This window comes from Diadema antillarum, unplaced genomic scaffold (genome assembly GCF_040938485.1).
Source record: "Diadema antillarum isolate AM-2024a unplaced genomic scaffold, OU_Dant_1.0 seq00001934_RagTag, whole genome shotgun sequence".
NCBI classification, from domain to species: Eukaryota; Metazoa; Echinodermata; class Echinoidea; order Diadematoida; family Diadematidae; genus Diadema; species Diadema antillarum.
In genome coordinates this window covers 88,526-104,045 of record NW_027272596.1, presented here as the reverse complement: position 1 = coordinate 104,045, position 15,520 = coordinate 88,526, and the positions used below count along the sequence as shown (strand labels likewise).

Here is a 15,520-nt window from a genome sequence, read left to right as displayed (position 1 = left end):
GCAAAAAAACAAAAGAGGTCTTCAACGCAAAAACAAAGGCCCTAACCAGCTCAAAGGTTCCATGCTATTTTTTTTTTCTTTCAGTGCTACTTCCGGGGTTTAAAAAAAAAAGTGGGCCAAAGTGGTGACACCTATATATATTCCTAGATATGTACAGTGGTGCAATTAAAAAAAAAAAAAAAAAAAAAAAAAAAGGTGTGGCAAACCACATCCCCTCCGGTTCCGCCGGTTCTGTTTCATCGACGTTCTTCCAGGTGTAGCCTTCGTCCCAGAGGCCCGACTGTGCAATCATCCCTCAAACCCCTCCCTCCCCCCCCCCCCAAAAAAAGCGTATCTTATACAAGCTACTTAACTTAGTTTATTGTCCAGGCAACAACTTTTCAGTTTGCGATCGACAACTTTGTTGTTGTTGTGTTTTTTTTTTGTTTTGTTTTTTTGTATTTTAATCTGGAATTGGTAATAAATTCTGTTGATAATTCTTATCGATGGCTAGCCCGACCAGACGCTGAAACATTACGCTATGCGAAAACAGCGACGTACCATGTACAGCGACTGGGCTGTGTATGGTTAATCGATGGCTAGAACTATAGTCTCCTTGTGCAATACGAATAAATCCACAATCCACCATTTGATTCATGATGAAAAGCATTATTTGCATAATTAAATAGTAGGCCTAATGCAAACAATAAATCATTAAAAGATCTCGATCAGCGCGAAACCATTTTTCTGTCAACGTTTGATGCACCAACCAGTCGGCATATATTGGCCTGTTATCAATGATCATGTGTTTATGGGATTAAAAAACAGCAAAATCACAAACTTTTAATGAGTACGTGTGTTTTGTTTTGTTTTTTACTTTCTTTCGCATTTGTACTGTACTCAAACATACTTTGATAGATTGTATTGATACGAATACCGATTCCAACCTAGCGATACAGACGTAGTATAATAAAATCTAAAACAGAACAATCTTTCCGTATCGTTAACTCAGTTTGTCTACATAACACACAAGAACCCGTGTTAGAATTAGTCAGCTCATTCGAATACTTGTGTTTTGTTGGGGTTCCATAAAAGATAAACGATCTTCAAAGCACAAAGTCTGAAGTGTTTCCTTAAAATGTTACAAAATCTTGCGATACGAAACCTACTCTGGATCAACATGGTCTTTCATATTCATAGTATGAAGTGGAACATTACCACTCGCTGGATCAGGCGAGAAATTCATATTTTTCTTTTCTTCGCACCATCACTCAGTCTCGAATGAACTCCACCGTGCCATCCATTTGATATTAAAGACGCATACATTTTCTCGATGGAGAATGCGGCATGAAAATCAGGCAAAGGTTTTGACATGAAAAACTCTAATCACATTCACGTGCTTCTCTGTTTATTGTGTGAAAAAAGAGTCGTTGGTACGATTCAAAGTGATACAATCATCGAGTAAAAACAAAGGGGAGAGAGGAAGGAAAAAACTATGACAGTAGGCCTACTGTTATTGTACTTGATTCGTCAAACACCAGTGGGCTAGCAGCTAGCCGGCTAGCCATGGCAAGAGCGTGTCACCACCGAATTGCACTGCATACTCAGAGTCACTACGCAGTACGCGCAGCCGAGGAAACCACGGAAGTGTGTTAACCGCGTTGAAAATATCCTCGAAAAACAGTTATTTTCCACCAATATGAGACATCTTTTGCGAGGTAACGATTGACTCTGGAATCTAAACATTCAATGTCGTGTATTTTCTGGTAGCAAAATTTAGTTTTCCGTGCATTTTCGAAAGAATAATCTTCATCTTTGCAAATTTAGTGCGCATGTAAACAATTGTTTTTCTATATATTTTGCAAATGGACAACCCATTTCAAAATAATTTTAGTCAGTTTGACAAAGAAATTCTTCAACAAGGTAATTATCGCGTTTAACACTGCATTCATGTTCATATTGGTGAGATATTATCGACTTTTTAGAGGTACTAACACAGTTTACAAATGTACTTCCATTCGTGGCGAAATCTACACAGACACAAGACGCGCATCGGTGGTGTTTTCCCCAACGTCCGCATATAAGTTATAAATACAAGAAACATTCGCGTCGCGCGCACTGTTTCATTGTACTTGTCTCGTTGATAGTTCGCATCGCATATTGCTCTCATCCAACGAAACCATGGCAGCTTCACCGCAGAAGCGCTCCGCGTCACCACGCAAATCTCCGCGTAAGAGCCCCCAGAAGAAGAGTTCGCCGAGGAAGGCGGCCGCCTCTCCAAGGCGCAAGAAGAAGGCTCGTGCTGCAAGTCATCCTCCCGTGATCGACATGATCAGGGCTGCGATCACCAACATGAAAGAGCGCCGAGGCTCTTCCGCAGCGAAGATCAAGAGCTACATCGCCGCCAACTACCGCGTCGACATGAACGCTCTGGCTCCTCACGTGCGACGTGCACTCCGCAATGGAGTGAAAAACAACACGCTGAAGCAGATGTCTGGTACTGGAGCTACGGGCCGATTCCGCATCAACACTGCAACGGCAAAGGCGACAAATGCCGCCAAAGCCAAGAGGGCCAAGGCCCGTGCTCGAGCCGCCGCCAAGAAAGCCAAGGCAGCCGCCAAGCGCAAGGCAGCAGCAGCCAAACGCAAGGCCAGGGCAGCCAAGAGAAAGGCAGCGAAGAAGACCAAAAAGGCCAAGAAAACCACCGCCAAGAAGGCCAAGAAACCGAAGGCCAAGAAACCGAAGGCGAAGCGGTCTCCCAAGAAGAAGGCAACAAAAGCAGCTGGTAAACGCCGTTCTCCAAAGAAGGCAACCAAGCGCCGTCCAGCGAAGAAGGCAGCAGCCAGACCCAAGTCTGCAAAGCCGAAGAGGAAGGCCAAGGCAAAGAAGTAGAGGTCTCACAGTGGCGTAAACACGCCCTGTTTGTCGACTTGCCTCGACCAACCCAACCCCAACGGCTCTTCTAAGAGCCACCCATGCATTCAAGAAAGATATCAAAGATTACTCTCTCAGTCTCGAATAGAAACGTGCCTAACAACTTCTGAAACTAGTTCTGTTAGAGTCTAACAAAGTTAGGAGACCAAACAAGTCTGAAAAATAAAACTGTAAAAGATTCGTTTCATAAATTTCTAACCTTACACTTCGATTTCGAATCTGAGGCAGCTCTCCCTTTTATTATTTTAATATTGGAACGTTAGAAGACTCCAGAGATCTAGCGTTAGAAATTAACGTTAACTAGAACAAGTTCTAGTAGAACAGAAGAGTAACAGTAGGCTAGATGTCTAACGCTAGAATTCTAAGTCAGATCATAATTAAAAAAATTAGAGTCTAACGTAACGTTTGTTAGGGCCTGGGTTGTCAAGTAGATCTAGCTAGAACTTAGCAGAAGTTAGAACCTAACGCTAGATTCATTAGAAGTTCTAACGCCCTCGTTAGAACATTAGACCGAGCAATAGCATTGATGCATACGAAAGAGGGTCCCAGGCCAGGGAAAACAAGTTTCACTAGAATTGCTAGCAACAGTTAGACACTGAATTGAATTGAAATTGCTGAAACTGCAGTGGTCTTTATAATATTTAGAGTCTAATCTACACACTCAGGACACAGCTGCTGAGGTGCATACTCAAATAATCAGTTCCAGCTTTTGTTCATTTTCACATTTCACTTCACATCTGTAACGTTAATCGTTAGATTCTAACATGTAACGACTAACGTGTTGTAGAAGTCTAGACCACATTTAACAAAAAAAAAAAAAAGAAGAAGAAGAAGCAAACACTAGACCATCTAGGTTCTAACCCTGTTCAGTTAGTGCTGTTAGTATTTGTTAGACGTTCCTCTATTCCTTCGAACAATAGGCCTAACGTTAATGTAAAGTTTGATAGATCTAACAATTAGAAACTCTTAACAAGAAGTCTATTGAACTTTTGTTAGTGTCTATTATTCCTGATTGTCTAACGTTAGGCCTACTTCACGTTTCAAAGTTGGTCATGACAAATTGCCCTTTTCAAGTTTGCGTGTTTAATAGGCCTAACACATGAAGGAACAATGAATGTCAACGAAAGTGGTCAAATGAGCAGGCCTTCAAACAACATGGCCATGTTGTCGATAACTTGGTCATTCCCACAAAGATTAACCCAATAGCCATAGGCATTAATACCATGACGTAGTTAGGATTTCTATCCATTTCCCATAGTTTGTCGTATCGCTACGACTCGTAAAAGCACGCGAATATTTTTGCTTGCCATGTGTTCCAATAGCTGATGGCTTTTTGATTCAGTGGAATCAAAAACACGCAAAACTCTTTAGTCTTCTCACTCGGCGGAGCGCGAAAAATTAGTCGCAAAAATATCCACTTTTAGCAGTAGGTACTACACGACTATCAGCATAGGGTGTTGAATATGAACACAATGGATCTACATAAGGTGTCAACTTTTTTTTTTTTTTTTACCCCTGAAGTACGTAAGTGACACTAAGTAAAAAGAAATAAATAGGATCTAAATAAAACGTTAGAGATCTTGAAGTGTGAGCGCGGCAAAGTTATTGAGACCCTTTTTTTCCCCATGTCAACTCATGAAACCCGGAAGTGGTCCCCCCCCCCCCCCACCCCACTTGTGAAAACGCTCCGCTGGCCCTGAAATTGGCTGTTTTACTGTGCACAGTGTTTGGGTTGCCTTGTGGGAACGACAGGTTATCGGACAGGTGGCCATTTTGCAGCTTTGAATGATATGGACCATAAAATGTTAGGAGAAACCCCCGAACACAAACCGGAACGCAAACGTACATTCGTACAGCCTCAGGCTGGCCTGTTTATTTGGAAATTTTCGTTTTAGGGATAACTAGTATGACATTCATTGTTCCTTCATGTGGCACTCAAACTTTGAAAGAGTGCAATTTGTCGTTGTTATCTTCTTACGTGATCAGTCATGCATGATATTTGTCAACATAATTAGGTCTATGTACAAATGGAAAGAAGAAGAGTCCATCTTTCCTCACAACAACATTGTTCTCTCCATAACTGACAGTAAAGAGATGTAATTGTTATTGTTCCTAGCCCTCCAAATAAGTTGGATTACTTTTTTTTTCTGTTTTTGATAGAAACTCTAGGCACTGTACGACTTTCGGGTCTATCGTTATAATAACATATGGATAGGGCAATCACCCTTGGCCTGGGCAATCACCCCGGACCCTTTCCCGATCCTAACCTTCCTAATCTTTACTCTAACCCTATCACTAACCGGCATTTAACTGGGGGTAAATGCCCGGGGGGGGGGGGGGGGGGGAGAATTATTGCTCTGATAGATCTACGTATTAAACTCAGTAGTACTAGTAGTAGTAGTGGATCTATACGGCACAAAAAGAGATTTTTCTCCTCTTATTGGGGAAAAGCTCTTTGACGCGGCACACTAGCACTGGGAAAGAACAGAGCCTTTGTAATAAAGGTATTCCTATCCATTTTCGCACTTTTGTCATTCACTTTCAAAGATTTATTATTCAATTTCGTCCCGAGAAGCACGTGGAACGCAAATCCTATAACTTCAATTTCGTCAATTGTCATTGTAATTCGTTTTTCGTCAAACATTTTCGAAGACATAGCATTCAAAATCGTCAATTTTCATTAAAATTCATCCCTCCCGCTGACGGATCGCAAAATGTGAAGATCAAATTCGTTTTTGTTCACACAATTTCATGAATTTTTCATTCAAATTAGCCAGATGTTGTCGTATGCGAGACGGTACGTCTGCTTGTATCAATGTGTACTCGCATTGCTTGTGTGTGTCTGTATCTGTGGTTCTGTGTGTGTGTGTGTGGGGGGGGGGGGGAGGGACACTTGTGTGTATGTTAACTCCTGAATGTAAAATCTGAACGTTTACAGAAAAAAAAATATATGAATGACTGGGAAATCACACCGGATAGAGATATGAGACGAATATGAATGAAAATTTAATGAAAATGATTGACAAAAGACGAAATCCATCCTACTGTTTTGAGTGCTGCGAGTGAGACTGACGAATTACAACTGTAAATGACGAAAATATATACCAAATGACTAAAATGAATGGACTTTATTTGAAAATGAACGACGAAAGACGAATTTGAAAGTAAGATTGGCCTATTCCCGACATCCCGCGACGAAATTGAAGTAAAAATTTGTGAAATTGAATGAAAAAAAAAAAGTTTGAAAATGAATGGGAAAACCTATACTAGCAGAATGCTCACCAGAGTAAACTGGGAACGAAAGAGGTCTAGCGCCAGCTAGCGTCACCTTCGCAGACAATATTCTGGATCGCTAGCTCGCTGTCGTACGTCAAGATAAAAAATAAAATCGCGCCCCCATATGATCAGTGCATGAAGAAGCTCTCTACGTCGCAAACTGTGCGGACGTGAAAATAGCCCAGTACGCGTAGTAAACAACTCAGGCGACGCAAGCTAAGACTTTACGCGCGCTACTGCGCAAGCTCAGAACATGTTTTTTTCCTTTGAACGTCCGCGCGTCTAAAATCTAAAGCTCCCTATTATCTGGATCGCTAGCTCGCTGTCGTACGTCAAGATGCGATTCTCGCTCGGCGCACATAGTAAACAAAATCGATACTCACGGGCGGTTAGTACAACGTAACCTCCAAATAAGCAACATCCTTTCCTCTCCGCTAAAACTGTCGTTTCCTGCCCGTTACCCCTTTCCCCAAAACACTCGTCAACAATTCTCTGGACACGACCCGCTTGAGATATTTTTATGAATCACACTTCGCGCGACACGCACGTGCTGTAATTTCATTAGGGAGGCTGGTACAGAGAGTTCAGTTGTCAAAGGCTTTGAACACATGGAAAAACCACACGGCCCATTTTATAAATATAACGTGCCAAGAAGTAACCATAAGTAAGCGCTGTGCGCAGTTAGAGACTTACAACAGACGTTCATTCTGCTCCAGCCCAAATTTTCGGCGTGGTTCTTTTGAGGAATAATGGATTTTACTGTAGACGCCGAAATGCAGGGGTGATATACGTCTTTCCCGAGAAATAGTTTACATCTACCACATCACATACCCGTCATATTTGGTTTTCCCTTCCGATTGTAAACGCCTGTTTACACCATGTAGCACCCGTCTGGACTGATCGTCTACTTTTGGGCCGACTTTTGTAAATTATATCTAGCCGTGTGGATTGGAATACTCTAAAATTGTGGTAAGACCAATAATTTTTTTTTTCTTTTTTTGCATGATTCTGAGCATGATCAGTTACATGTTAACCTTCATAATCATGTTACTACTTCTTTATCAATAAGAAGGCTGGTGTGATACGGGCAATCCATTATCGGCAAAACATTTGAGAGTAGGACCTATTTATATAGGATTATTAAACTGAGCCTATATGGAATAGACATCTAGTAAATCATATAATTCGAACAGGATTATTAAAGTTGGCCAATATATATCATATACAGACACTTCCTATAACCAAAAAAAAAAAAAGAGTTTGTTTGCAAAACCGATAAGTCCATATTTGTCAAATGGAGATATTTACCATTAAAGGTCAAGAAAAATAAAAAGAACAATAAGAAATTTTTTGCTTCTTTTGACCATAACTTCAAAAATGTACCTTTATGTAGTGACCAATACCTATATCATTTAAAATGTATCATTTTGTACTTTATGACAGAGACCGTGCTTCAAAATTTTCAAAAATGGACTTATCGGTTTTTGCAAACAAACTCTTCAAATATAGTCACAATATTAACAAACGTTACAGAGAGGCACAGAGACGACACGAACTTTCCTTTTTTTTTTTCTTGCATGGTCAAGAAAAGTGGAGGGCGCACGAATAAACATGGTTTTGATGCTATCACTCCCCTTCTTCTTTATCAATAGTAGCTTCCTTTCCTTTCCTTTCCCAGGCTTCTTTCATTAAGAGCTCTTCAATATAGTTGGGAGATGCATGCAATAATCGCAATTATATCATTCCCACTAACGAAACATTAAAAATTATTTGTGGTAGGCCTATAAAGATTGCGCAATCGCCTATGATATACGTAGTACAATGTATTATTACAAATCCAATGGCAACGATTTTTTGGCGAGAAGCCGGCAAGCCGAGACGGGTAAAGGCTATACAGACAAGAATTAACGAAGACACATCGCAGAAAGACATACTCAAGAACCGGAGTGTTTGCGGTCTACACTTTCAGCAGTGATGAGGCACGCCTGGGTGCAAGGCACAAACCAAACAACAGACTGTTTATTCCGTCACCCCTCCACCAAAATCTCCCACTCCCCTCCCCAGTCCCTCTCCCCACATGCTTCCAAAGACGATACTGGCGTGCGATGTGCGTCTTTAACCCTTTCTGTGCCAATAAGTCAAATGCGCTCAAATTTCAGGCACAAAACTATACAGAGAGAGGAAATCAATGTGGCATTCAGAGAGTTAATGGGTGATTGCGCAATCGATATCTGCGCAACAGTATTCCAAATCGGCAACAGCAAAACATACCGTAAACGTAAGTTCAATCGATGACGACATCGCGTACACCTGTTTGAACCAGGGCCCCGTGGTTGCATAAAACTTTATAGCACTAACTCTGCGATCACCTCTTTAAAACCATCAGTGATTTCTTGGCTTTGATTGGCTATACATGAATGTAATGTTGCTATGGTAGTTACCATTGATTACAGTATTACCATTACTTGTAAAGTTATACCATATAGTATTAGGCAAGGGGACCCTGATCATTTTCAAAAGCAACAAGTCCCAAAAGGAATTAAAACAAGAAGTGGAAGATCCTGCGTCTTACCTGTCTGGGGCCTCCACTAGCATTAAAGTCAGCTCAAAATGGTTATGTAGAGTCGCTTTAACACTTTGAAAGCTACAAAGTGATAAACGGAAGCTGAACAGCGATCTAGGAGAATGTGATCCAGATGTGAAGAGTTAACTCCGAGTTTTAATGGAGAAATAATGTTGTTATCTTTTCTTACATAATATTTTGCCTATCTTCAGCAAATCATCACGCGTATTGCGTTAACCATCGAACCCTTAGTGAAGCGATAACACATTCTCAATATTTTATAGGAAGCTATAATCACAGTATGTGCGCAATGTATCCAATAGACGCATCCTCTCTCACACTCTCCCCCTCTCTCCCTCTATTATATAATAAATAATCATAACGTATACTAATATCCGTGTATGTATGCATGAATGCATTATGTTTTCTGTTCCACCTTATCAATGGTAGGCCTATATCCGTAAATTTCATTATCATAATATTATTTTGTAATGTTGACATTATTATACACTGAATGTATTTACAAGTTTACACTTGTAAAAATGTATTTACAAGTTTTGCTGGAGATGGAACAAGTGACTGATTGACTGACTGACTGACTGACTGACTGAATGAATGAATGAATGAATGAATGAATGAATGAATGAGTCTATTGTATACAATCAAAATGAAGAAAGAGGCACTATTACCTGCCTGAAAAAAATATTTAAACGTCGGGTTTGATATCAATTCGTTTAAACTTATTTCAGGTGATACATAAAAATAGCTAATCGGGATATCATGCCTATATTAATGAATTGAGTCTGTCATTGTCGAAGTTCGTAACAATGAGCGCATCGTACACCCTTTCAATACCGTTATTAATACCGGTACTCAAACCGAGAGACAGGTTTGATAATCATTCTTTTTGCCGTTTGCTTACAATGACGATGTTTGTGATGTTCTGAATTCCGTGAGAAAGCACCGTGGTTAAGTTATGGGACTGATATTATAATGACGATGGCATTGTGATTATGTGGAAAATCATGCTATAAGAGATATGGTACAGTATCGGTTGAGATTTCCAACCTTTTTGATGATGATTTTTTTTTTTTGGGGGGGGGATCGCTTTGTTTGACTTTATGTTTGATATCTTAGCCAATTCATAACAAATTTTCATCAAATAAACTTTGAATTCCTCTTAGAATTGTACGCTCTGTAACATTAATTTTCATGAAGTGGTTTCTATAGGTATCTAGCAAAAAAAAGTCAAAAAGCTGAATCCTCACCTCCGCCAAATGACCATCCCTTTAAGACAGACGTTGCTTTCCCCCCTCTCTCTTGTTATTATTGTTAATTTACTGAATTTTATTCATTATCCTGCATCTCGTCTTGCAAGGTAATAACTTTCCTGTTAACCAGATCGTGTGGGGTATATCAATTTCTACAGCGTATACCTTTATAATAATCCGCTTGCATGTCCATAAACTTTGCTGTACAGGCTGTATTCATTTTCTTTTCTTATACTCATACCAGGGAGGTGAGAGCGTATCCCACCTCCTCGCTCAAATTGTTACCTCGATTCGACGAACAACTTTAATGAAAGCAAGTATATCACAAGCAAAAACGAGCATACACACATCTATTTCCACACCTGTGTTCTACAACTTTGCTATATACTTTTAGTGGTATCCACCCCCTGCCTCCCTCCCCCTCCCATGCCCCAGTCCCCTTTTGTTGGTCATGACCTTGGTGAAATCATGGAGCTATTATCAGTAGCATCATGGAGAGTTCTATATCAGCAGCTCCATGGCTAAAGGGTGTAGGATGAGTCAGATCGTGCAGACTGCGTTAGTCATTCCCTCACACGCCGATGGCCAGCCATCTTCCCGGCGTCTTTCCTCACTGCGTGCTTTCAAAGTTGAACGAGTGTGTGAGCAGCTGACGCCGGGTTTTCCCCAGTGGTACATAGCTATACTTTATTCCTCGGTTAGAATCGGACTATACTTTAGATATAGATCATATCAGGCCTGTATTCACCAACCCACCCCTACTCCCCCCCCCCCCCCCAAAAAAAAAAATGAATAAGTATAAGTAAATGAATTAAAAAAATGGGAATGCCTGAAGGATTTAGAGACGCAGATCTTTTAGCGTAAACTGCGTGGAGTCTTGACTTTCTGAAACACCAGCAAAATGTTTCGAACGTTTTGCGTAACGGAAACAAACAATCAAGAGAAATAGAAAATAAGATTTGCTTTCCCTTAGCAAACAACAACACTTTTTAAAATGATATTCTTATTGGAATTCTGTTTGATGTCACCATCGTTTTCACAATGAAACGAATACTTTCAACTCATTCAAACATTCAACTAAGTAAACACACGCACATACATACGCACACACACACACACACATGCACACACACACACACACATACACACACGCACACACGCGCGCGCGCACACACACACACACACACATAGAAGAAAGTGAACCGCCAGTCCTTGTTATCGAGAAAACTATACCTATTATACAAATTAATACAAAGAGCACAATCAAGTAAGCAATAATGACAGAAGTTTCATTGAAACTGAATGAAGGCTTCGTATAACCACGGGACGGAAGCCCGATTGAATAAAGACGAGTAGGGTCTGATGACGACGATATGATTATCCTGGGACAGTAACCTTGAAGGTTCGAACCAGGGATTTCATGTTTGATAGTCCATGGTCTATTCCAGTGAGCCACACACCAATATTACTGTTTACTGAAAGAAAAAGAAGAGAAGAATGGAAAAAAAACCCCGGAAACACGCGCAAAAATTTTACGACAGAATCATCTGTTATCACAATAACCATCATGTCCAGTTTAAATAAAACGCTAGTAGGTTGTTCTGTTTCTTTTTAATGTAGGCCTACTCTATCTATCAGTAAAGTCAGCTTGAACATCGAATTGAGTTGAACTTTGACCTCTACACACTCCGGAACGTGCTTATCATACAGGACTGGTGGAAAACAATGAGTCAAGCTATGGGCTCCTCTTTCCCACTTTTGAATTATATTTTGTGCTTTTTGCTGACTGGAAGTGCTATGGTGTGTTCTTTGCACATTACACTATTTCCTCCGTTATAGTCATCCAAGTAGTGATTGAGACTTACATAAAATATTACAGTGACTCCAAAAATTCTCACGTTTAGTTCTCTCTTTTTTTTTTTTTCTTTTTTGGCTATTTTTTTTAATTCATAGATTGGACGAAGTTTCTTCAATTTTATCGAATCCCATTGGACTGACTTTTTGATTACTTATACCCCTGATGTAATCATGTCTATTTATGATAGTTGAAACATACATTTCATTGGTGTCAACTATGTTTCAATATACGTATACACTTTACTTATGCTATCACGTTTCCAGCATTGACACTTGCGACCGGACTTTTCTTTAATATCTTTGACTGAGCCAGTCGTGTTCAAAGCTTGAATGCTGAGTTACGTTTGTACAATGTATTAGATTTATGTGAAATGAGAGAAAACAAAGATACACGTTGAAATGAAAATAAGCATTTTGCGCGCCCTTTCTCCCTATCTCTCTCACTCTCCACGACACTGATTCGCTGCGGTACCATATCATAAGCATATAGTGTCCGTTTCATGAAGTCATCACATAAAAGTCTTTTCATAAATCTCAGAATGGCCAAAGTCGCGCCAATGTAGCTATGAGAGATTTTCAAGGAGATGTAAAATTCACTTTTTGAAGTCCGTGATATAAGTGTTTCTTATGAGCGAAAAGTCTCTTCTAAAACTTTCATTAAACGGGCCCCTGGACGCTTTGGTTGATCGACCAATCACACACAAAAACTGATCAATGGCATCGAGTGGTTTCGAAGTGTATGGAATTATCGAAGCAAACGTTTGATGAGAGCGTTAATCTTCCATTGTTCACAGTCTATTTCCCAAGCGCTCGTCCATGAAGCGAAACGCGACTTAAAAATTCAACTTGCAGTAAATTACTGCATGAGTATGACAGTTAGCTTTGTGAGTTATGCTATAGGTTTACATCATGTTCCCAGCGGCCACAGCAATCACATCATCTCAGACCACCGCGAACCAAACGGGATGGACGTGATATAACGTTGAGAGAAGGTATGGACAAACGTTGAAAGTATAGTGCTGCGTTTACACCATGTTCCCGGCGGCCACGGCAGTCACGTTTCAAGCCGCCGTGGACAAAACGCGTTGGACGTGAGACAACGCGGTGAGACGGGATAGGCAAGCGTGACAAGCCGATGCGTGATTGTCGTGGATGCCGTGTCAGATTTTGAAACTGTCAAAAAAAGAAAAAATGCCACGGCTATCCCGGTGCTAATGAGAAACCTTGTATGCCGTAGTAAAGCGGGGTGAACGCAACAAAACACGACGGCAACGCAATAGGCCGTTACAAAACTTGGAAGAGATCCGTAGAGGGACGCGACGGAAAAAAATTGATAGTCTAGCCTGACTAGATGCCGTGAGTAGAACGAACAAAACTTACGAAGAAAATAAAACAGGAATATCGCCGCTGGGGTGATAAGACCTTGTATCTGCAATATTGGTGAAAATGACTTTTTTGGATTATTGGTCGAATAATGGGTTAAGTGATGTCCTGTCCAAATCACAATTGTCTTACTCCAAAAATGAAGCCACCACGGCATACCAGAGGAAATGCTATCCCATTCACCACAGTGCTTTGGCCGCCATGTTTTTTGGCTCTCCTGAACATTGGACATTTTGTAGATACGAGGTCTTATCGCCCCAGCGACGATATGTTTTATCTATAATACCCACGGCGCGTTACGTTTCGGGCAAACGGGGCTACTGTGGCCGCCGAGAACATGGTGTAAACGCAGCATTCATCTTGGGCACTTATTGCCTTGTAAAAGTCCTCGGATACAATGATTGCTATTGTCCGGCAGGGAGGCTTTATTTTTATACAGGACATAAACGTGTTCAGTCGGCACCGGGTGTCCAAGAAGCAGCTTTGACTGAACGTATTATATCTTGTCAGAACATGACGTGCCTGGAAGGAATGTATATACTGCTACCTCCAGTGGTATACCGCGGACTGAACTCGTCGGTATGAGCCTCCGGGACTCGGCAGCCAATTTTCCCGAAGGGCACGTCAATGATACTGTGACAGGTCGTAAGCAAACTTAGCAAAACCTAACAAAACTTGAATACGAATAAAAGAGAAATGGCTAGAAATCGTACGGCGCCGAACCTCTCTGGCAAAATGAGCTGCCGCACTCGCCGGGAACACAAAACGTATTCAGCTGCATTTCAAGGAACTGCCAGTTTGTGACCGAGAGCTGCGCGCCGCAAGCGACGCACAGTGGGCCAGAGAGATACCAAAGTGCGCCAAAAGTCACTTTGGGCACTTGGGATTTTTTAATTTTTGACATGCGCCCTTGAGAGGCAATACTTTGAAGAATATATCATTGAGATATTTAAATCAGGTATGTACATTAAAGGGGTATATTTCCTACCTGAAGTAGCAAAATACAATATTTTAAGAGTTTCAAAGCAAATTGTAACCTCTTTAATAAATAAGAAATTTCAACATGTAGTTTTTGAGATATCAACCTGTAATTTCTCTCACATATTTGTCAGAGTTCATTTTACGTTATGAATGCCGTAAAAATGCAAAGAAACTTAATGTTCATGAATATTTTACGCTAAATATCCTGGAAAAGAGGCTAATTATTTGTCTTTTTAATATACCCTAATGAAAAGTTTAGATTGCCACGGATTTCCAACTAAATTCTATTACCACCACATTCCCTGATGTCTCAGCTTTAAGCTGATACCAGATTTGGCTGCCACCTTCTGCCACTTTTTGTGTTAGAGCCGATTTTCTGCGACACATTACGTCTATTTCGGACCTTGCAGCCGCTTAGGAATGCTGTTATATCATACGGGGCCGCATGAGGGCGGCATTTTTTTTTTTAATTTATTATTTTTTTTCTCGCATGTTAAAGGCACAGAAGCATGAATAACACTGAATAAGAGGCAAACAGAGTTATAAAATATATGAATAGGGCTAGTCCGGCACCTAAAAGACCCCTCCTCCGAAGATAAAAGAGTACATAATTGCACATAGCCAAGGCCATATAGCCATATTGTCCATAATTGTCATAGCCACTACTGTAAACATAGCTATTCCCACTGCGATACATATTATATGGACACCTAAATACTTCGATCCTACTCTTGACATATGCAGATAGAACGTTATACACCAAAACACAGAGATTTTATTCTCATCGGTTATTCGTTGGAAGGAAAGTCTGTAGCTTTCCGGCCGGTCAGCAAAGTGTATACACGTAGGATCGCAGTTTGTGAATCCGATTGCAGGTCAATGTCAGACATTGCTCGCGTGATCCTCATCGGACGATCTTGCCTCATCGGATCATGCCTGACATGTCTGACATTGACCTGATAGGCGAACAATACAGGTTGGATTCATCAGACTGTGATCCCATACACTTTGTGGGTTTTCGGAAGCAAAAAAAAAAAAAAAAAAAAAAAAAAAAAACTTTGCTTCCGACGACTGATGAGAAAAAAAAAATCATTGTGGAAAGTGGATGAATTTATAATTTTATAAGATTATGATAGTGATTCCGATATTTTTTTTCATTCAAAAACAATCGTTTTATTTTAGCTTTTCCAAGTAAACTTTCATACACGGCAGACTCATTCTTAGCTGCTAAGTCATAACCTTTCATTTTCCTGATTACTAACTTCACAATTTGTTA

The 15,520-nt window shown here is 40.5% G+C and overlaps 1 protein-coding gene across 1 annotated transcript; it reads left to right on the top strand.

The window, feature by feature from the left end:
• Positions 1 to 2,160: 2,160 nt before the first annotated feature.
• Positions 2,161 to 2,871, top strand: LOC139713257 (histone H1, gonadal-like). The gene has a single exon (XM_071625002.1). It carries the CDS (start codon positions 2,161 to 2,163, stop codon positions 2,869 to 2,871), a length of 711 nt encoding a protein of 236 aa, XP_071481103.1.
• The last annotated feature ends 12,649 nt before the right edge of the window (positions 2,872 to 15,520 follow it).

Coding starts and splice junctions, on each gene's coding strand:
- LOC139713257 (XM_071625002.1), top strand. CDS start 2,161: ATGGCAGCTTCACCGCAGAAGCGCTCCGCGTCACCACGCAAATCTCCG.